Genomic DNA, 23207 nt, shown 5'->3' with positions numbered 1-23207 from the left:
TAAGAAACAATCAAACACTGGCGGGAAAATTACCACGTGATAACTTTTGTAATTATGTAAGTTTGAAGATGTATTTAACTTTGTAGAGAGCTTAGACTAGGAAGACTTGAGATCAGACCGTTCGTTGACAGTGAACGACACGGTCGCCATCTTGCAATAAAGTACAAGGTTGTGTTTACAATCTACATCTTGGTGTGTCAGCTTCAGTTACTGAAAGCATTACGATCCAGACTGGTACCTCAACTCGTAATTCCCCTAACTACGAGCGTGACAGTACTGCAACGAATTTTCCGGAAAAAAAAACATTTTGTATCGTACGAACTAGTGAATAATGTTGTAAAATACCACCGTCGAAGTAAAAATTGATGAGCGGATGACATCAGAATACAGTAGATCATAGATACTTTATTGGCACTTGAACGAAACATGGAAAAGAAATCTGTGTCAAAAGTCGCACATTTTCACACCAAAAAATACAAGAAATGAAAGAAACACAACAGACTGAGATGGAGACCTCGGAAAATTATGAACAATACGCTACGTGAGATTCTTTGATTAATAGTACATTTGAAATTTTTATTTAAAAAATATCACCTGCATGGACCAGTTCATGAAATATGGTTTCTAAAATCCGTCACAGCTAACATCATGATCTATGCATGGCAGTGATTACATTGTAATCAGTTCTCGGCAATCACCGTTATATATTCATGTATTTATGGGTTTCACGGAGGGAAAAGTATTCATTTCAGTGATCAGCTGAGCGCGATTTTGGCAAAAATTAATCAACTATGCCATAATTTTCTTCCAATCAATTTCATATATCCAATGTTGTGTGTATTCTGGCATCTAAATAGTTCGTCTGCCAGTGTTGTCAAGTCTCAAACAGTAAAATAAATTATAGCAAACCACACACGCTTCCTGGATCAAACTTTACGATGACGCTCTAAAGAAAAATACGAGCAAAGGCGTCTCTGTTGCATATTAAAGTCTAATCTACACAAGCATTGTATAACTTGATTCATGCATAAACCTTGCTCCCTTTATGCTTTGGACCAAACGTATTTCTTTAGACCCATCTGTTGAGACACGTCAAGAACACAGATGGCAACTCATTGCGCATGATCAACGTTCGAGTTTACACAAAGTAAACACCGGTGAAGCTTTTAAGGAAACATCAATCGACTTAGAATTACATGGCTTATGCCTTGCGAGAATCTAAAAACAACTTTTTCTCGCGAAATATTGCAATATATACTAGTATACGACATTAACTCCCTCATAGAGACGCTTCCGCTCGCGCTCGATACGCATGTATGTACGCCCCAGATTGGGCGCTTCGCCATGAGATGCCTAACGTGTATTGTGCCCCTTGGTACAAACCTACAAATCACCTTGACTACATTAATCATGTTTTCCAGGAGCTCTATCATCACTTGAAATCTTTGAAGTGGATATACTACGCCCGCATTAATTGCCGATTAAATATGCACAAGCTACACATCACAGGAAAGGAAGGGTTCCGAATAACTGAGAAACGAGTTTCAGCAGAGCTAAAGTACGCCTAAAGTACAATCAACACACATTTTACAGTAATTCTCAAATATTTTTTGAATGACGCAAGCAGAAATTCTCTTACAAGCAGCATTTGGTCAGGCAGAGTGTAGAATACATTGGTAATGTGAGTAATATAATACAGAATTATAAAGAAGGGTCGTTTATGTAGACTGTTCTTCAGGAATGGTCGAGACAAAAATTTCGACCGGCTAAAAACTCAAAGGCATCACAATAAAACAGAGAAAATGACGATGACATCACGGACTGACCCACTGAGAGTTTTTAAAATCAGTGTTTTTTTATATGTCCTAGCTACGAAAATGATAGGTATATTAAGACAATACGTCGTTTTTGTTATTTTGTTGTTTTTTTCCAAACTTTTAATTTTATGATTGTGTGAGTGGGAGTGTTTACGCGATTTTCTCTCGAGTACGAGATATGAAAACGTGAGCGTTATTTCGCGTTTGTTCCGCTTGGCCACATCCCGGTTTACTAATACTGGAGTGTAAATCCGTGCACGTTGCTAATTCAGCTCCCTACACACAGTCCGACCGTGGGCTGTAACAAGGCATTAGTAGAATGTTTTATAAGACACCACATTCAGTGGTGCGTACTGGCTGGAAAGTGTGCTGATTTGTTTCCTTTTAGATCCACACAGAGCGTCACAGACTGAGCTATCCAACCGATGTCTAATCTCAATTTCTTCTGCGTGCAGTAATGTTATATCCACTTATTCCGAGCTGTAAGCAACTGTTTGTGGCCTTAAGGGGACCTCGTCCTGTAGAGAAAAAAAAACAAAGAAAACACTAATTCGTATTTAAAACCAACATTCACTCTGAGTCAGTCTTGTCCGATCTACCAATTAATCTTCATCCTGCCATGCAGACCTGTCCCTTTTCCCATATACAATCAGTAAAATGCGGTATTGAGCCAAAACCTAAGCGTATTTTCACACACGTGCACAATCATGTACTTGGCATTTTATAGCGGGTTTAGTCAGTAACAGTCATCTTTGTTTCCCGGGGGGGGGGGGTTAAAATTTTAAAGTCCTTGTTGAAATGCAACATATTTTTATGGGGCACGTTATGCCTCATTGGTTTTAACATAGACCCTATTCCGTTTGTAGGGTCTATGGTTTTAATCAAGAACTTGACCAGATGGTTACAAGCAAACTTGGCAGGATAGAGTGTGAGGTTACATCGTCCTCGTTCTCGGCAGATAAATCTGCCTGGCGTTTGAATTTCCATGCACTCGCGTTTGTCGCATGCTATTAAAACTGCAACTAAGCCAATCTTGAATTCTTCTCCTAGCCACTGTCATACAAAGTTGACGGTCGTGAAGCACTCAATCTTGAAAGGAAGTCTTCCTGCATCAACAACATACCTGTCTCTTCATAAAGCACAGGAAGTTGGCCCAGATGAAGGCGGCAGTTCCTACATACACAACTCTATATACATTTGGTACAAACATAAAGTTGATAGTCTGCAGAGAAAAATGGAAAGACGTAAGTTAGATCAGACAGGAAATGGAGAATCTTCAATGATCCCCGTGTCACATTCATTCGGTGTATACCTTTCAATGATAATATACTACATCGTAAAACCAGTCTGACACTGCGTCATTGTTATTAGCCAAGATTATCTGTCGATATCTATGACAACTATCTATGCCTAAGTTTGTCGTTAAAACCTGCCAGGTTCTTTTAAAGGATTTCGCCTTTTTCACTGATTAATCCCGCTACAGATGACAAGGTATGAGCCCATTATGTGTATAATCGTGTTGAAATGATCGCGTAGGTACTTTTGGAAAGTTGACGTAACTCTCTACAAAAGTGAAAACAAGCAGCAATGATTTCAAGCAAAAAGGTTACATCGACATTTGCACGTAAATTACACATGAATGAATTAATACTACGAGAACAAAGTTCTTGCCCCCTCCCATCCTAATGATTTGATTTTCGTGACATTTTACATGTTTTTAAGGACAAAAGTCAGCATCTTTGGACGCTATTTTGATAGTTTTAGTTTCATCAAGTGGAAAGTTTAATGGAGAAATTCTAAAGATTGAAATTCACAAATATGAGAATTTAGTCATTTTCTCCATACATCCAGTCAAGCCCCATTGGAAGAATGGGCGATAACTGACTTCCATAGTGGTAACTTTTAATGTATTTTCAAACATTTTTGACCAAAAATTAGTCCAGGCAAGAATGTTGTCAACAGTAACTTTGCATTTAGCTCGGAAAGAAATGCAATGGCTTTAATATTCTCAAATGTTACATGTATTGCCCTCTATAACGATTTCAGCAAACCGGAAATGATGTCATCGCATTGTTCTAGCAATTCAATAAATTGGCTGACTTCATTGCCAAACCTTGCAAGAATTAACCAAAATAGCATCCAAGGACAGTGACTGTTTTTTTTAACGGGATTTAATTTGAATGCAATTATTTCAATGTGATTGAAGTCACAAATCAGACAAATACAGAAGCTAAATATCAACCAAACGATCATCGCTTCAGTACAGTTCAGTAATGCTCTATGGTGAAGTTAAAGGGGTATATTCCTGGTGACATAGACACAAAATTGAACTTCCATCGAACACAAATATTTAATTTTAGAAACTTTTAATGAGGTTAGTTCAAACATATAAATGGACAATTTGATGTCAACGCAAAAAATATGCCCCTTTAATCACATTCTCTCAACTCTTATGTTGAACAAAACTCTTCAATTCTGATGTGTGTTGACCAATATTGAATGCCAGGGGAATAGACAAACCTACAATTATCTATTATTGTCTACACCGAGTACAACATTCTCCTGTCTTTGTATTCCGGCACTGATTCGAAAATTTGCAAGCGGACAAATCTATTAACTTAAATATCCCTTTACTACGTATACACATAACGGTGACCGCTAGCCTACAAAGGTAGGACAGTCACGTTGGCAAGACAACGCCACCACCAACCTGTGCCGGTATCCAGAAAGCACAGCCAGCAATATAGGTTGGCACTATTTTCTGCTTGGCTTCAGCAAAGATGTCCGGCCTCCTTTCTAATATTGACAGCACTGTAAAATCACAAAGCAAAAAGTACAGACAGCGGCAATGATGCAAATGATGCGTCACATTTTGTTAATTTTTACGTTTCAGGCGCTTGTTGTATGCTATCAAAATGCAATGTGGTAAATGCTACTATATATAAATCATCGTTAGCGAGTTTCATCGCACACAGAAAAAAAAAAATACAATTCTTGGGAGCTTAGAAGGTATAACATTTTAATTATAATTTTAACACAGTAAGACTTGGATGAGGTCAGTGATTTCACTTTGTTATTATGAAAATTTGATATAGTTTTACATTCCGATTTATTTGCATCTGCGTCGGTGATTGGTGCAAATTGGTTGAACGCAATACGTCAGAGTTCACGTTGGAAATCGATTGAAACTTGCTATATTGCGTTCTGTCAAGTGCCCATACGTGCAGACTCTATACAGCGTTAGTGAAAAATGATATATTCACCATATAACAAACCATTTTCACATGAAATGAAAAAAGATACAAGAGAAACTATTGCAAACGATGTTATTGGTTTAGAATTCACTGCCTCGGCCCAGGTCTTAATTATCAAGTTTTCACGGACGCTATGTTTCGCCATATTTTATCGGTTAGCCCAAATCTGTGACTATTGATTTGAGAGGGTCACTTAACTTTGCGTGACACCTTTTCTTAAAGAAGCTCGAAGTAGACAAGACGTATTCACACAAAGATGGGAGAGCAAACATATTTTGCGCACATTTCGGGTAAGGTTTTCACCATGAAATCTAAATTCAGAAGGTAGGATAATTCCTAGTCTTTACATTTTCAAAGGAAAAGTAACTCAGCCTAGATTTTTTTTCGTTTCATATTTGCGGTTATGTATGTCACTCTGTTAACTTATATACAATGATTTTTGTTGCCATGTTAATTGTTCCTACTCGAACTATGTTAACATAAGAGAAATCTGCAGAATGAAAACTTTGAATTTTTTTTCCAATCCCGTTTTCTTTTAATATATTCACATAGCCAATCCCGTTTTCTTTTATAATATATTCACATAGCCAGAACGTGATATTAAACTTGAATTGAATCTGTCATTGGGGCATGCCCTGTGAGTAAGCCTAAAAAGGTAGTCGTGTGACCTCCCTCGGTTTCCAATGGCATACTCTGTGGCTGAGATAGACATGATAGATCATAGACAAGATAGACCATAGACAGATAGACCATAGACATGATAGACTATAGACAGTCTTGCGCTCTACCGTCTATGGCTATACATAAATGTATAGACATCGGTGGAACTATATCAGAAGTTACGGTAATGTACACATACACAACATTGAAAATCTAATGTCTAGGATGATATATATTGACACAGACGATGTTACAGTGGAGATCTGATGACAAATGTTCATGCATGGTTCTGTCAATAAGATCACTACACAACATAACGCCGTACCGAAAGCTTGAAGACAGTATGATATCCGAAGACAGCAAATTTGTTTCACCACGAAGGTGGTAGCTCTCCATGGTTTAACTGACCTCGAAAATACTATCGATTAAACATTTTAGATCATTTTGCTCGTAAATATGGAGCCTTTTCAAAAGACGTTCTACATCTCAACGACGGAATGCGATTGCAAAACCCCCTCCACATGACCACGTTTCAAACAATCTCTCTCTCTCTCTCTCTCTCTCTCTCTCTCTCTCTCTCTCTCTCTCTCTCGGCAGAACGCGCCATGATTGAATTTCAGAGTCTAAAACCAACGTATTGTTTTCGCGTGAGAAAACATACCACATATACGTAATGAACGATCCGTTATACCACAGCCGTCATTATCATCACGTGATCAGGTCAGAACGAACGACAATGCAATTTTCTAAAAAAGCTAATTATTTTCAGCCTTAACACTGTATTGGTGTTTTTAATTTTTTCTCTTTACGTGTAGACGCGTGTCTAACGATGACAAATGCCGTCATAATGTTATAATATCATTTAGCCAACAATCAAATCATTGTCAACGTATTACGACTACATAACGATTTATTCGATCTATTGTTGCCTTTATTGATATTTATTGCAAAAGGAATTGGAGACGACTGCGATAAAAACGAGGGGGGAATAAGGGGAGCAGACGGCTGAACAAAGTGTATTTAATTGCAAGGTCTCGGCAGTTGAGAAATAAAAATAGTACAACGTCACTGGTTAGACCCGAGATTCTCAATATTTTCTCGTTGAAGTATTTTGTGAGTATTTGCAGTTTTAGGGTTTGCGATAATAGTTTACAATTCGCTAACACTCATGGCATGTCTACAGTCCCTCGTATGTGGAGAGACAAGCGCATTTAGTATTAAATGGCAGTCTAGTATGAACTTTGACACTGTTTATATAATTGTGGAAGTGTTCCGTTTCGGCTGTAACCATCAGGACAGTTGTAGGATTGGGCATTTAAGTAGATCTTGTTGTGTATGGATAAATTACGATTGATTTTTCAGAACGAAACCAGTGGCGGTTCTTCTGTGCGCTGCCTCTCTGCTTGAACAAATACAAGCGCCTCGGTCAAGGACACGCGGTTCCGGAGTTCCACGCACGCAGCGTGCAAGCAGCCTTGACTACAGGATAAATTGCAAACATGCATTGTGATATCGAGTAACACATTTTCATTTTAGTCGGGAGATTTAAATGAAAATTGAATTTGCATACAATCACTATCGTTAATTGTTTTTCATATGCATTGTCCGTGGAATAAACTTTCGCCCACGTTTTTCCTCTGTCAAATATCATTTTCTTCCCAGGGTCCTATCACATTGATAGCTTTGTGGTGACCGTTGCATCATCATGTAGTGACCTAGAATTTACACCTTGTTAATAGTTCGCTTGAGATTTCACATTGGGACCATACTTTCAGCAATGTCCCCGAGCTGTTTGCTTTACCGGGCGTGTTTGTAAAATGGCACTCGCACGGGACATCATTACAGAGGTACAGCCAGGTTATCAAAGGTCATTGACACTGGTTGAGATCGTGTTTTGTTCAGCACACTGGCACGTGTGCCGCGTTTTTTATAAACAATATTCGCTAACAATGAGCGTTCCTCGAATTGAAGTTGTCAAGCACTCATAAACTTATATATGCCATGTCAGAGCATGGAGCTACTTTTGGTTGCTCCATGGTCAGAGAAAAAGGATTTACGATCAAGTTCCATGCGAGTATCGCGGATAGGGAGTGATTAATATACTCCGTAAAACCGTGTATTTACGAGTCAGTTCATCGCACCCTTATCCGATCTTGCAGTAAAGCGCAGTGATGACAACATTGTATAATTATTAGAGTTATCAACCAAACGATATGAGTAAATACATGAATGAATAATTAATGAGGTAAAAAACAGGATGAATAGGTACATACATTCATTAACATTGAACGCTACACCGTATGATGAAAGGAAGTATAGGCTAGACGAACGTGAAGGTCGTCCAGATTAAAGCCTGGGCATGTATGTCGTTGTCGTCGGTTTTGCAGTTATCAGTTCATCTTGTTGTTTTATTTGTCAAATGATAAAACATAATTGCCCATCAGATACAGATCATGGAATAAACGACAGTGTGTTTACAGCTGGGCACAAACTGCAAAGCATTCATTTGCATACAATGACGGGTGTGAAATCATACGTACCTATAAAGAATCCCCCGTACCAGATTGGAGACATCGTTAGCTTTTCTAACACCATTTTCTTCAAAGCAATTTTCAGCGTTTTTCCAGGGAAAACGCGATCGAGGAATTTGTACCATACAAAGTTCCCGGGCCCGTTGAAGCAAAGTCCCCATATCGCTAGATGTTGCATTTTGGTCACGTCATAGTTCTCCCCGAGAATGGTTTGCTGGGTGAATTCTGACGTCGCGTACGTCCATCCAACAAATACAGCGTTACGCACCAGATGGCTTTGCGACACTCTCCGTAAAACGTTCATTGTTGCAGCACCGAACAAAAGCTGTCGTCAAAGTCTCCCTGTGTGAACTCCTTTTCTAGAAAACACTCTCAAAACGGCAAGAGTCCACGGGCAAGCCATGGGTTTTCCCTACAGTCAGTCACTGTTTGTCCGTCTCCTCGATCTGAAGGCCATCGACTCACTGGGTCCCTCTCACAATACGCGCTGAGCAGTTCTGTAGCTGTGCGCAGCTGAGCATTGTGTGCTTGTTTTGAATGACGTAATATACCACGGTGTGACCTTTGAACCTAGCAGCTGTTGTGGAGTATCTGAAAGCGAATGTCAGACACAGGATGTTATGTGGCGTTGTTTCTAGTTGAAATTTTAGACAAATAATTGCGAAATATTAGAAACGATTTTTTTGTTTATTGAAATCCAGAATCCAAATACTCAAAAATGGCAAAAGGCGCGGCTCTTGCAATTTGCATGTTTGCTTCCTGAAAACGACATTGTAAGCTTATTTGCGTTACATTTCTTGAATGTGCCACAGACAAGGAGAAAACATTTCTCCAATGTGCACAGTGCAAACGCTCATACTGCCCTTTTCGGGTACTGATGAGACACCCATGTCATAAAACGTGTGAATGTTCACTTCAAAATCGATGTACATATTCAATGGCCAACCCACATCAAGGACTTATAACACAGATTCAATCAAGAGATACTAGTAAATGGCAACCTGACACTAGTCTACTAGTCCCATAGCAACACATGCATTCGAGTTTGGACAAAATACAACGATTTCGGAAGATTATATGTCGGGCTATTTTCTTTTATTGATAAGGGCTGTTAGCATTCATTATCTTCCAATGTTAAAGTTACAGGTCTCGTTTTGTAACTTGGCAGTTTGTACAAATGAAAGTAGGCTACTAGGTACTGAAGACGAATTTTGTCATATTTGTCCAAAGTACAGAATTGGATTTAAGATATTGTACCGAATCAAAGCAGCGGAAGCACCTGCCGATTGACACGTGGTGCGATCATCTGTTTGTCTCTGTTTTGAGAAACGCATAGCTCATCTACAGACATAACCATAACATGTATACGCAGGGAAAACATTTCTTTTCGTGACGATAGGTGTAGTAGGCCTACCGATGGGAAAATGTTCCTCTGTAATTAGTAATTAGCTTTGTTCTTTTTTGAGATTTTTGCTCTTTATTTGAGCCCCGACGAAAATTACTCCTTAAGTAACTCGGTCGCTCAGTAAAAGTGTAAATAAATAAATAAATAAATATCACGTTCCGACAAAATTGTTGGCTGACATTTACGCGCCCTTGTTATTATCACTGGTTGTTAAATTTCAACCATAGTTTACTGCCTTTACTGAGAATATTACAAGATCGTTACATTTACCTTGTTATGTCAGGCTAGAAGTATCTATAGACCCAACGCTATATATCTACAGAGATGCTGTTGGCTGCTTTGTGATTGCGTATGCGTTCCACCGCGCGTTCGACAGATTCTGCTTCGAGAAACAGAATGTTTTATCCGCGAGATTTGAAAAGTTCTCCATTTACAAGCACGACGAGATCGCCCAGTTCGAGATACGAGATACAAGTTACGAGAACGTTCTCGTATCTTGTTCATTTGCTTTCGTTGACGAAACAACCGGTGACGTCATAATCGATGTCTATCAGTCTTGGTAGATTTGGATCAAAACTTCGGATGCGCTCTTCTGTGATCAAGCTTTCCCGTCGATCCAAAACGCCGTAACAATGTCGAGCGGAAAGCCTATGGAGTTTGGCTTTATTAACAGCGAGAACAAGTATCTGACGCAGGAAAAATTTGGATTGAAAATCAATGCTCAAGGGAAAGCGTTGAAAGCAAGACAGAAATGGACGATCGAACAACCTGAGGAAGGTGGAACGTATCTGCGTAGCCACCTCGGCAAATACATGTCCGCTGACAAACGCGGCAACGTTCGCTGTGAATCCGATGCACACGGCGCCGATGAAAAATTCACCGTCGAAGTCAAGAAAGATGGTCGTTGGGCTTTCCGTAGTACTCATGGCTACTATTTCGGTGGCAAGGAAGACGACTTGAGCTGTTTCAGCAAAACCATCACTGACAACGAGCTGTGGACCGTCCATGTCGGAATTCACCCCCAGGTTCAAATCTGTAATTATCGCGGTCGGTTCGCACGGCTTCTGGAAGATGGCCTCAGCGTGTTGGAAACGATGCCATGGGGCAAGGAATACATCGTTACGTTTGATTTCAATGACGGCAGGTATTCGTTCCGTGCATGTAATGACAAGTACCTTCATCGAGGAGGCAACCTTGTCGATGGACTAAGTGAAGATACACAGTTCATTCTGGAAGTCCACGGTGGAAAAGTGGCTTTTAAGGATTGTGAGGGACGTTTCCTCGCGCCGGCAGGTCCTAAAGCATTCTTGAAAGCCAAGAGCAAGGCGGTTGGCAAGGATGAAGTCTTTACGCTGCAAACAAGTAATCCACAAGGTGTCTTTCTCGCTCCGAGCGGAAAATTCGTCTCTCTGAGGCAAGGTAAGAAGAGACAGTGACTGTGTTTTAATTCCGAAAGATTACTCAGCAGCGGTGCTTGCCTATCTTTGGCGACGGCAAAGTTTGCAACGTCGTTTGCGACCATGGATGTTGGCATAAAGGATATTACCAAAACAGAACAAATTAACAAATTTACAGTGAACAGACTGGTCATTTTTTGAGTTTGCTACCTAAACTTATCTTAACTTTTTAAAAAATCGCGCCATTCTGCATTCTAGATATGTCATTGTCGGCTCTGAAAAGCTCCCAGCCTTAGCCTAAATTCATCTTGGTCGGTTCGAACAAATTTTGCTCCGTTTATGTACGTCGTCGGTACCTATCCCGTACGTACAACAAGCAACAGGTCAAGTGTTGTTTTTAGGGTCAACTTCGTTCAAAACTTATTTGAAACTGTATTAAAGATTTCGCATATTCCGCGCATCAGGAACTAAAGATGCATTTCGACAGAAACAACTCAAAATCGAACAACGGTTAAACAGCGACTTTCACGCGCAAGAGTGCGCATAAAGTTCCCTGCCTTGGCCACCCGCTGTCTCCGACACTATTATGCGCGCCCTGCTTCTCCTGATTTGTTATCTTCGTAGCTACTCAACTTTAGTGGCAAGATGGTATACTCTTCACAGTTATAGCTGAAGTGCCATGGCAACCCACAACTTTCAAATTTAGGGGTAGTTTTTCTTCATAATTGTGACGATCATAAGTTGGTATCTCAGCGAAACACGTCCATGCGACATGTACAAGACAGTATAAAACTGAATTCAACGAAATACTAATCGCTTTTAATCAAGAGCCTTGGAATGTCTTCGATACCTTTACATTTGCCGCAATGATGAAATATTTCCAAGACATGCACGAAATTTAGCCTTGTAAACGGTTTTTTTTTCATTTTTATACCCAGGTCAGGATTTGTCAGCCAACCAGCCGAAGAGTAGCTTCGGAGAGTTGGAAACTTTCCAAGTAGAATGTGTTGGTGATGGAAAATGTGCCATACGTGCCTCTTTGGATACCTACTGGCTCCTCACGCCCTCTTGCGGTCTACAAGCAACGAAGACAAGCCCGTGAGTATTAGAAATTGGCTTTCTTCAAGTTTAGCTTTTGTCCTCGACATATTGATGCAAAAAAGTTGTCGTTTTTCGACCAACTAGAAGTGGTGACAACTTTTGGAATGCAATGTACTATTAAACACAGAAAGTCTATGATGGATAAACACATTATGAAATTTCGCTGTCGTCAAATATGCCTTCATCATACCTGTCAGATTTTCCCATTTATTTCGGTTTCAAAGTTTACTTGAACACCGTAGCCTTTCAGTCTTCCACACTTAAGCCCCCACTCAATTATCAGATTTATCTAATATAAATATTATTTACTTGATGAGATATTCGGTGGAAAACAAAAGAATGACAAACTGTTAATGGGCTGTTGACACATTCGCTAATGCGAGAACCTGGGATTGAGAAGGGCGCCTTTTTAAACACTTGAAGTATTTGTATACGCGAATAAGTGTGGCTCTATGTCATTCCGATCAATGTGCCAGTTTAACACTAGCAAAAAAAAATTAGTGTTTATAGTCTCAGCGTGTACTACTGGGAACTTTGGCTCCTTGTTTGTTTGTTTGTTTGTTTATACGTATTTGTTTGTTTGTTACTTATAATTATTTTCATATAAAATAAAAAAAACAGTAAAGAGTTGTATCTTTGTTCATGTTTGTCGTTAAAGAAAGGTGATTGTTAGGGTTTTTTGTTTACGAGACTCAGTACAGTAAATAAATAATACTAGTATTTTAAACTTAGAAAGGGTGAGAATTAAGAAAGAGTGGTGGACACACATGAGTGCTTACCCCTCATGGCAAGGGCGCGGATATGCTTATCATTTCGTATGTTGGATTGTATTAGAAGGTTTTTGATTGTACTTGTAAACAAAAACGAACAAACGCCGTTCTTTATTGACAAACATGAACACAAATACAACTCTTTATTGGTTCTATATTGTGTATGGAAATAATCATACGTAACAAATAAACAAACACGCATTAACAAATAACTAAACAGACAAGGAGTCAGTACTGTGTGCGTGGCCTATTTCCGATTTCTCTATGCTGAATGTATCACTGAACCTTTTGTGCAATGGTGCTACGAAGGGAATTGTATCTATGAAGAAATAACACTAATTGCATGAGCATCTTTTAAAAAACATCAAAGACATTTTTCTAGAATCTACGATGAAATACTTCGTCTTGTAAAACTAAAAGGAGTTACATGTACTGAGCTCGTAAAGCTTCTGTTGAAAACTGTCCCCTAGATTGGTTGATAAGAGTGAAAACACTTCAAACCCTTGAACTTGTATTTCTCTGAGAGTCACTCAAGCCGCGGCCCCCTAGCCGGCAGGTTCATGTACCTGTCACTTATGAAGAGCCAAGATATACTTCCATGTAAACAGCGATAACAATGTCTTCGATGTGAAAACACCCAAAACAAACTGTGCAAATAAACCACTTCAAAGTGGGAGGTCTTCGGTATCACAAATTTACCTTACAGTAATACTTCCGACAATGTGCAACGACTCGGAAGGTAATATCTGATTGGTTGATCGTCACTATTTACAGTAACTTAAGGACTCTGAAACTAGGATGATTCTCTACCTGATTGGCTGTTTGAAAATAACTCAGTGAGAACAGAGAGTTTCAGCCAATCAATTGGCTAAATGCTTCCGAGACCTAATACTTTCTTGATTAAGAATTCATTTTGACAAAAATACAGGTTTGCCCAATGTTTAAATGTCTACATGCCAATCTTATCAATCTGTAGAACCGTTCCTGAAGCGTTATTTACGTTTGAATACGATGAGAATGACATCGCCATCAGGGCAAACAACGGCAAGTATATCATGGCCAAACCACAAGGTCATCTCTTCGCCATCTCTGACAATATCACCGAGAAAGAGAGCTTCAAGTTTATGCTGACAAACCGCCCTGTCTTTGTGCTCCGAGGCGAACATGGCTACGTCGGCGTTAAGTCAACCAATAAAATGGAGTGCAACTGCGCCAAGTTCAATCCCATTCATGTTACGTACAAGGATGGGGCTTACGAAGTTAAGATAAAAGGCAAGTTACCATATTTGTCTGTGTTGTTTTTGTTGTTAATTGTTTTGCTATGCATGTCATCAGCATATTCAACCACTAAAAGATTCAGTGAGTGCTCCATCTTCACCTGTGGAGTTGGAGTTGGCGGGGTGTCCATACACCGTCAAGGCACCCATACACTGTCAAGGTACCCATACACCATGGAGGTATAGCACACACCTCAATGCATACATGTACGAATTCAATCACGGTAAAGTTCATTGGATGTAACCCGAACTCGTAACAGCAAACAAAAACTTCTAGAGTGCAATTTATATGCGTATAACGTCAAATGTTACTGCCTTTCTTATCTTGGTTTTGTTTTTCACTCCCCAGAGTGTGCTGTTTAGCAACAAAACCAGTGTTGATAGTGGAATTCTAAATTTTAGTCCAGAATTCATTAATCAACTGTAACTTTGCATATTGCAAACAAATGTACGTGGTTATTGAACAAAACTACGGTGGAAATTTCATTAAAAGTAGCAGCTGCTTTGAAAGACATCTTGGTTTACAATTTTATTTCACATTTTTCCATTCTATGGATAAATTTTGTAGGTGCTGACGAGCAACTTTGGACCATAAATGAAGACGGTGATCCTCAAGTTTCCAGCCAGGCTCCTGACAAACCCGCCGCTCAGTATAGGTTCGAATTTCAACCAAACTGCAAAATCTGCCTCCGTGCGCAAAACAACAACCTGGTAAAAGGTGAACAGAGTGGCATTTTTCGTGCAAATGGGATTAAAGTTGAGCCAAATACGCTTTGGGAGTACTAGGAAAAAAATTGTGGTTGTCTAATAAAAACCAGACCGATGATAAGCTTGTTTTCGTATATTGATGCTGAAGTGTAGAGTGCTCTACCACAGTAAACATTACAAACCTCGTTACCTTTAACCAATACACCTTTGTTGCTGCTAGTACGACCAAAATAAAACATTATCAGCTGTAGATCTTCTAGCCAAACTTGAAGTGCTTATGTTACGGCAATGGCAACATTGCAAGCGCGCACGCACGCACACATACAAGTAATACAAGCTCATATACCATATATATATTATATATATATATATATATATATATATATATATATATATATATATATATATATATATATATATAAATTACTTCAAATACAAAGTAATAGTATCTGTTGTTTCACGCATCCTGCGATCTTCAGATAGTAGGCCTACTAAAAGTATCCATAGCTCTACACTCTCTCTCTCACACACACACACACCCCCCCCCCCCCACACACACATATATATATATATATATATATATATATATATATATATATATATATATATATATATATATATATATATATGTCATAAATACACATATAAACACATACGCACAATAGTAGAACAATATACAGCTGCGTGGAATTCTAAACATGGTACTATAGTTTACAGGACTGGTCAATTTCTTTGACCTGGGGGCGGTGGATTCACAGGTGTCACCCTGCTTATGACTTTGGTGAGGCGGGGGTGTTCACGATGTTTTTGAAATGCTCAATCGGTCGGGGATCGGCGTGTTTTTGAATTATAACATCGACTCATTTTTTTATCTACTGCTGTTCTCCTTTGACATCCATGATTTATATGCACAACAATATTGGACATCTGGTTATGCATAGAAAGTGTGAAATACATAAAGATTTCATTCAAAATACTGTAGCTGTATTCAAACCTTAAAATTGAAACCTTGATATTCCTATCTTATAACTGACATGTCAACAATTTCACAAAAATACAATTGAATTTACATTTCAACTTTTGATATAACATTTGTCGTGGGGTCACCCTGTTTTCGACAGTATGAAAATGGGGGGTCAGCCACTTTTTGACGTCTGCAAAAATAATTCACCCCAGACCGAAGAAACTGACCAGTCCCTTATACATGCCACCACGGGGGAGGGACCGTGATGCCACTTGGCAACACAAGCAGCGCCCATGTTGATCGCAAGACCTGTTTCACACACTGAACACAGGTCACCGTTATCTCATTATCATAGGAAAGTTCAGAGGTCAGTTGCAGGTTTTGTCATCGATAGTTCGATAGTTTATGTCGTAATCAAAAACACATTGATTAATCAAGGTTGGCAAAAAGAGTACATCATAGAGGTAAAATAACTAGATAGCAAATGTCAACTGAAATGTCTTTTCATCATTAGAAAAACCACGGTCCCTCTATATAGAGGAACCGTGGACAAGCCAAAACCTTTATATTATCAGAGATTTGAAAACCCATCAATTTGTCGCATCCGCGCGTTTCCTCGTTCAAATAATATCGATCATGACATTTTCACAAATCTTAGCACTGTGCTTAAATGTCCATGATGAAGTTAGCAATCCTACGCACTGAGCAGCTAGTGTGCGTGCCATGGTAGGTACACAACACACCGTTTTGACTGTTCATTGCAAAGTTATCGCGTTTTCCTCTATTACGTAACATCCGAACCTTGAGAGGGGGGGGGGAGCTATTTATGTCACATGTTGAGAGATGATCAGACAGATATTAGGCATAAACAAATTCGTCCTTACTCGCAGGCCTGATCCAAATCCAAAACTCTAAGCATGAAATGATTCCCAAAACTGCTCCTATTTAGTCATATTTATACATACCATAACTTACTTTTTGATGTAAGGTTGATGTTTCCTTCGCTGTCTTACATGTAGTCGAGACGCACCATATACAAAAACACCTATTGATCATCTGTAACAAACCATACTCTGAAACCTCTATGGTGATCTGTTCGGTAAGAGGCCATTACGTCTGTTAATTCTCTCTATTTGCCCATGTGTACCTGTGATAATTAACTCTTATCCAAGCCGTATTCCGATAGAGTGTACCTATATCAGTACACAGCCCGTGTCATTTGTGTATACCTGGATGGTGGCACATACCATTTTCACTCTGGTGATGGTAAATTCATTATCTTGGCTGAGAAACTGTAACTGAAGGCTAAAAACCTTGGTAACACACTAATCTTGTCTGCAGTCTGTTCCCTTAGCACCTTGGGTAATGTTCGCCGTGTCAGCAGGGAATTTACGCCTATTTACCTGGATGTTAAGTGTTTGAATTACACCTCCAAAATAATGAGACCGCCGAAGCAGGGTGGACGGTATCTCAATAACACCATGAAGTTGTGTCAACAATGGTCACTCCACATGAATGTTTCAACTGTGTATACTAAATCAGACAGCTCAGAGTGATTAACACACGAAAACAAACCAAATTTTAAGAAAATACGAAAAGTCTTGCGCAAGCTCTAAAGGGAAACAGTCGTTGGAACTGCGCCCGTGCAAGTTTCTTGTTTACAAACAATGTATTTCGTGCACGATATCTAGATGCACCTCATCATCATAGCTGCAACATTAAAATAATTATAAGATGCAGACACGGTCCCTCCCGTGATGCAGACTGTGACAGACATGTTTGAAGTTTCATTGATCACCATCGTAGCTTGGATACAGTGTTTACATTGGTCGTATGCTGGGGCCATATGGGTCCCATATGACCTTTGAGCGCATATCCGTCTTCTTTATCCCTTTAACTTATTTTTTGCGGTCGTAAATGTGTACGGGACATTTTTATTCGCATCAGCCCTTCACAGTGATTGTGAGATCGAATACCAGAGAGTGGAGCCCCAGTTACGTAATATCAGCGACAGTTATAGTACACGTGTGTATGACACGTGCACGGTCAGGGCATGGGTCAGGGTGACACGTGAAAGGGGACTGGACATCGTCGTGCAGGGTCAATGACCAGAGCAAAAATAACACAAGGCCGCTCGCGTCCTTGCCCTATTTCTGCCGCTGGCTGCGCTGTACTCAAGCCTTTTCGAGACAACCCGTCGCGGGAAGACTTGAAGGAGAAGAATGCATCCTGAATGCATTCATATGATGATCTTTGTAATTAATCAGCTAATTATTTGGGGGTTTTTTCTTCCGACAAGACGCATTGTAATTTTAATGTATTCACAGTTATGAAGATCTGTTTTATTTGTGACAATGTGGAAATAAATTTATCTTTTTCAAAAAAAAAAAAAACCGTCGCGGGAATGGAGAGCCGGAACCGGGGTACTGGCCCTTGGAATGGTGTACACATATTTACGGCAGTTTTGACACCATTATTTTCGCCTCTTGTAGACATTTTACAAACAGTGTAGAGTTTGACTCCTGTTTTTGACTCCAGAACAACTTTAAGTCCCCCAAGTGAGCACTTTTGAATAATAATTCAGAACCAATGGGGGGGGGGGGGCTGAAAACGTTTTAGTTCCCAACATTTTAGTGTCATCCAATGATTCTAATGTTAGTAATAATTAAAATCTAGAATCTAAAAATATCTGAATGCTGTTGAATTTTCATAAAACAAGTTGGCCTTATAATGGGGTAGAATCTGCTAAAGTTGATATTTTTTCAATATTTCTATGCAATATATCAAATACTATATATACTGCTGTCTCCCTACAGCATGCTGAAACACACAATATTCAGTTTGTCAACAAACCTGTATATATAAATATATGTAATTGAATTAGAGTCCAGACTGAAAGTCATTTGTCAATGATACAAATGCACAGGATATATACACAGGCCTTGTTTGCAAGCTAAATACTGGACAGTTCAACATTCGTCTGTATTGCGTAGAACAAGATGCAATTGTCAATTGTATAAACTGAACAAAAATATTGTCAAAACAAGTCATCGTTGATGACACAGTCCCCACTTGTTAATGGGTACTTTGATTACAAGTCCTCAGAGAGGATAGAGTCATCTTCATTAATTAGGTCTGTGATAAAAATACTTTGATACAGATGGCGCTCAATGGCCAAGAATGAGTTCCATGGTGATGAAAACATAAAACCAATGTAGGCCACCATCCTAAAGGTCATTTAATGAGTCAACTAGGAATTAATCAACACGATGTTGCAAAACATTTTCGCATCCTATCATAACACTGATGGATTATCACTGGTACCATATTTTATAAAGTTTGATGCACTGCTTCTGGACATTCACCCTAAAAACAAAAGTTCATCATGTAAATGCAAATTGGCAATTAATTTAATTTATTGGATCGTATCACAAAACAAATCAACATGCATATGTATGACATAGGTCAATGTCCTTGTACCAACTTTGAATAAAATCGGTTGAGATATGCCTGAGTTATGGCTCTGTACATGAAAAAATCATAACAAAATGGCCGCACAGCAGCCATATTGGATCGTATCACAAAACAAATTGACGTGCATATCTATGACATTGGTCAATGTCCTTGTACCAACTTTGAATAAAATGGGTTGAAACACGTGTGAGTTTAATGGCTCCGTACATGAAAAAAATCATAATAAAATGGCCGCCTGGCGGCCATATTGGATCGTATCGCAAAACAAATCGACGTGCATATGTATGACATAGGTCAATGTCCTTGTACCAACTTTGAATAAAATGAGTTGAGATATGCCCGAGTTATGGCTTTGTACATGAAAAAATCGTAACAAAATGGCCACACGGCAGCCATATTGGATCGTATCACAAAACAAATTGATGTGCATATCTATGACATTGGTCAGTGTCCTTGTACCAACTTTGAATAAAATCGGTTGAAACATGTCTGAGTTATGACCCTGTACATGAAAAAATCGTAATAAAATGGGCGCCTGGCAGCCATATTGGATCGTATCACAAAACAAATCGACGTGCATATGTATGACATAAGGAGTAATCCTTGTACCAAGTTCGAATGAAATCGCTCCAGGCATCTCTGAGATATCTGCGTGAACGGACGGACGCACGCACGGACGCACACACGCACGGGCATGACCAAACCTATAAGTCCCCCGGACCGTGTCCGTGGGGACTAATTACCAAAGTTAATACAGCTACTGGCCTGCTACTGTCATTGCATATACCGGCAGTGACAGAGATAGCTCTGACTCTGATATAGTGACAGAGATAGCTCTGACTCTGATGTAGTGACAGTGATAGCTCTGACTCTGATGTAGTTGAAGAAGAGGGGGTCCATGATATACTTGTACTCAAGATCAGGCGAGAGAGCAACACATGGAAGACCAAGAGACTTAACAGTTATCAAGGATTATTAAACTCTGGCAATCAAATTTTAAAGAAAAACGACGTGATCAACTTGTTTGATTTTCTACAAATGTACGATGAAAAGTCACCGTTTTTTCACGAAAATCACTTAAAATCAATTTATAAAAACATTCATATTAAGTTCATGCAGTGAATGAAATTTTCACTTGTCTGACTAAATGGAATTATTCATATTTTTACCAAATTTGCCAATGTTACGCCGGAAATTTCAGAGATTAAAACGTTTATTTGATGGAATATTTTAACCTAAGCTTCCGTTATGACCACTACAATTCAACTAATTCTACACTTTACTGCACAATGTTGTTGTTTGAAACAATGGAAGACTTAAAACTTTTGCTCAAACTTTTCTCAATGAAACTTTTACCACTCTCTTACTAAATCAAGAATAAAAATCAGGGGGTCACCATGCAAAATTTGGTGCAAGAGAGACAAATTACCTAAAGATTTCCCGATATTTGAAATTCAGAATGGCCTTCACCCTGCGTTAACTTTATGGAGAAACACAAAATTTTCCATTTTCGAAAAACTATGACGGTAAAAAGTTTTTTTTTTCACGAAGAGCTTCAGGCCTAAAGTGAACCCCCATATGCCATAAGTGGTAGATCAGAAACGAATTGTAGAAGTGAACTCCAAGCTTTTGAAGTTTTGTTGTACTGCGTAAGAAAATGTATGCAATAGTGGAACTGTTCATAGCCGAGAAAATTGACAATATTTATATGGTTCATGGAAAATGCCACTATTGATTTCGAAGTCTGTTGTCCTGAAAGTAAGTCAATGTCAGGTTCTAAATCCAACCTGCCTTGGCCTTGCCTCGTTAAATCAGCGAGTAATAAAAATGAAGCCAAGTAACAAGTTCCCGAGTTTCATGTGCTTCTTTCCCAAACACTCTATTTATATAGATATTTTATTTTGTTTTTCTTTATAAATATTTAGTTTCTATTTTATAAATGCTTTATCTTTATTTTAACACTTTACCTTGATGGTTATCATGAAATGGTTTCTACAAGACAGTGATTTACTCATTTAGTGTTAATTTGTAACTATTGAAACGCCACTTATTCAGGCTTTCTTTGAATATCGAGGCATCGTGTTGAACTGAACTGTCCGCAATCTGTACTAGAATAGTGGACCAAGGACAAATCTGACAATTCCCTCCTGCGTGCTCTGAGTCACTTTTTGCTTTACAACTACAATTAGAAAAAGTTCACAGCATTATTCTTACCAGGCTATTTTGGTATCAAGCGATTTTTCTTACTTCTACATTTTAGCATGATAATTCGTTTCCTGATCAAACGCACCAACCTTGGCCGATGGGGCAATTCGATCAGAAAGGCGAAATATTTCCAATCACTCTCCCCTTGGTGAGTACATTTCCTCAGAAGTACCTTGAAATTCTCTCTTTAGGGTTGCATTCAACCACTGTGGAATCACCTACATCAAACGGTTTTATTTTGTTCATAAATGAACTACTATACTTCTGTCTACTTGATATCTTACTTGATATTCCATATCTTGTCATGGAATCTTGCAAGTAATGAAGTATCTATAAGTATTTCCTTCACTTTTCAAACAGTAACTATTTAAACTCACTGACTGACTTTCACTCACTCACTCACTCACTCACTCACACACACACACACACACACACACACACACACACACACACACACACACACACACACTCTCTCTCTCTCTCTCTCTCTCTCTCTCTCTCTCTCCCCCCCCCCCCCATTCGACCTTGCGATGGCAATTTCACAATTTTGTTACAATCCATGCCCAGAGGTATAAATTGATCTGGAAGTCGTCCAATGATACAAACTGGCACGCTGGTAAACAGTGTAGTAGACAGTGAAGGTCAATCCAATTTACACAAAAAATATTTTCAATGACCAACTGCATGTACATGTTCTTATCATGTTGACTAAATCGGCAAAACATAATTGCCACCTTTCTGATTTACCCATCTTTCTTGGTAAACAATCTGAAGGAATTTGCACCAGAACATCAAGGATATCTGACACTCTTGTCACTGGTAGCAGATCATTCTTTCATGCAAGCAACCAACCTTTGATTTCTTTGTGTTGGCAAACAAGGCTTCTCAGAACTGAAACACAAAGCGACGGGCTCTAGGAAATCTGTTAAGTAAAATTTTAAAAAATTTTGGATGTTTGCTTGTAAAATTTGAATTTATTTCTCCATGCTCATCATTGACATTATACTTGGATATTTGTCGAACAATGAATTTCATGACAGATAACATAAACAGTAATGTTCAAACATGCACACTTATTTTGTTTTGAATCAAGCTGTGAAAAAAAGATAATACAGAGGAGCTAGGGGATAACATTACCAGTTTGTTGTCCATGCAGTCATGTGTGATCATTGCTTCTCAGAATGATGAAGGGTGGGGACAGACTCTCCATACCTTGGCTGGCTACATGTACACGTATGCACTCCTAAAGCCTGGCTCAGCACAAACGTTCGGCAAGCTGGAGAGCCCCGCTTGCAGCATCAGTTCAATGAGCTAGCTAGGTTACACCAGCCACAGAGTGTAGCAAACCAGTGGCTGCAGGAGACTTGCGGCAGTCGGCCCGGGGGGGGGGTGTCTTTGAGATGATAAAAGGAATACTTTGTTGGCCTATGTGGGTAGTAACTGATGGGTTTAGGTGTACATGTAAAAGTGGGTCAGACTTTGTTGTTCAGGCACTGTTTTTTAGAAGTGCCTTGAAAATATTAGACGAAAAGAAGAAAGTACTATTTCTGCAGGAGGAGCAGGAAATCATTCAAAAACATCCATCAGTCCCTCCACCTCCCCACCCCCTCCAAAATATACCCTGTGTAGTATTTCTGAACTAAA

At 39.1% G+C, this 23207-nt stretch overlaps 2 protein-coding genes across 3 annotated transcripts; one reads left to right on the top strand and one right to left on the bottom strand.

Moving 5' to 3' along the window:
• Positions 1-385: 385 nt before the first annotated feature.
• On the bottom strand, positions 386-17081 carry LOC139150818 (mpv17-like protein). Of its 2 annotated transcripts, none has more exons than XM_070723217.1 (5): positions 16850-17081; positions 8272-8853; positions 4528-4628; positions 2941-3039; positions 386-2335 (listed from the first exon to the last, which is right to left on the bottom strand). In XM_070723217.1, exons 2-5 carry the CDS (start codon positions 8564-8566, stop codon positions 2288-2290), a joined length of 543 nt encoding a protein of 180 aa, XP_070579318.1. In that variant the 5' UTR covers positions 8567-8853; positions 16850-17081; the 3' UTR covers positions 386-2287. The 2 variants fall into 2 exon arrangements, with proteins under 2 accessions (XP_070579318.1, XP_070579317.1); XM_070723216.1 differs by having other exon boundaries at positions 16860-17075.
• LOC139150817 (fascin-like) lies at positions 10174-15169 on the top strand. The gene is made up of 4 exons (XM_070723215.1): positions 10174-11086; positions 12003-12162; positions 13912-14207; positions 14781-15169. The coding sequence occupies exons 1-4, from the start codon at positions 10300-10302 to the stop codon at positions 14996-14998; spliced, it is 1461 nt and encodes a 486-aa protein (XP_070579316.1). The 5' UTR covers positions 10174-10299; the 3' UTR covers positions 14999-15169.
• Positions 17082-23207: the final 6126 nt, after the last annotated feature.

This window comes from Ptychodera flava, chromosome 15, assembly GCF_041260155.1.
Source record: "Ptychodera flava strain L36383 chromosome 15, AS_Pfla_20210202, whole genome shotgun sequence".
In the NCBI taxonomy this organism is placed as follows: Eukaryota; Metazoa; Hemichordata; class Enteropneusta; family Ptychoderidae; genus Ptychodera; species Ptychodera flava.
This window is presented reverse-complemented; position numbering and strand designations above follow the sequence as displayed.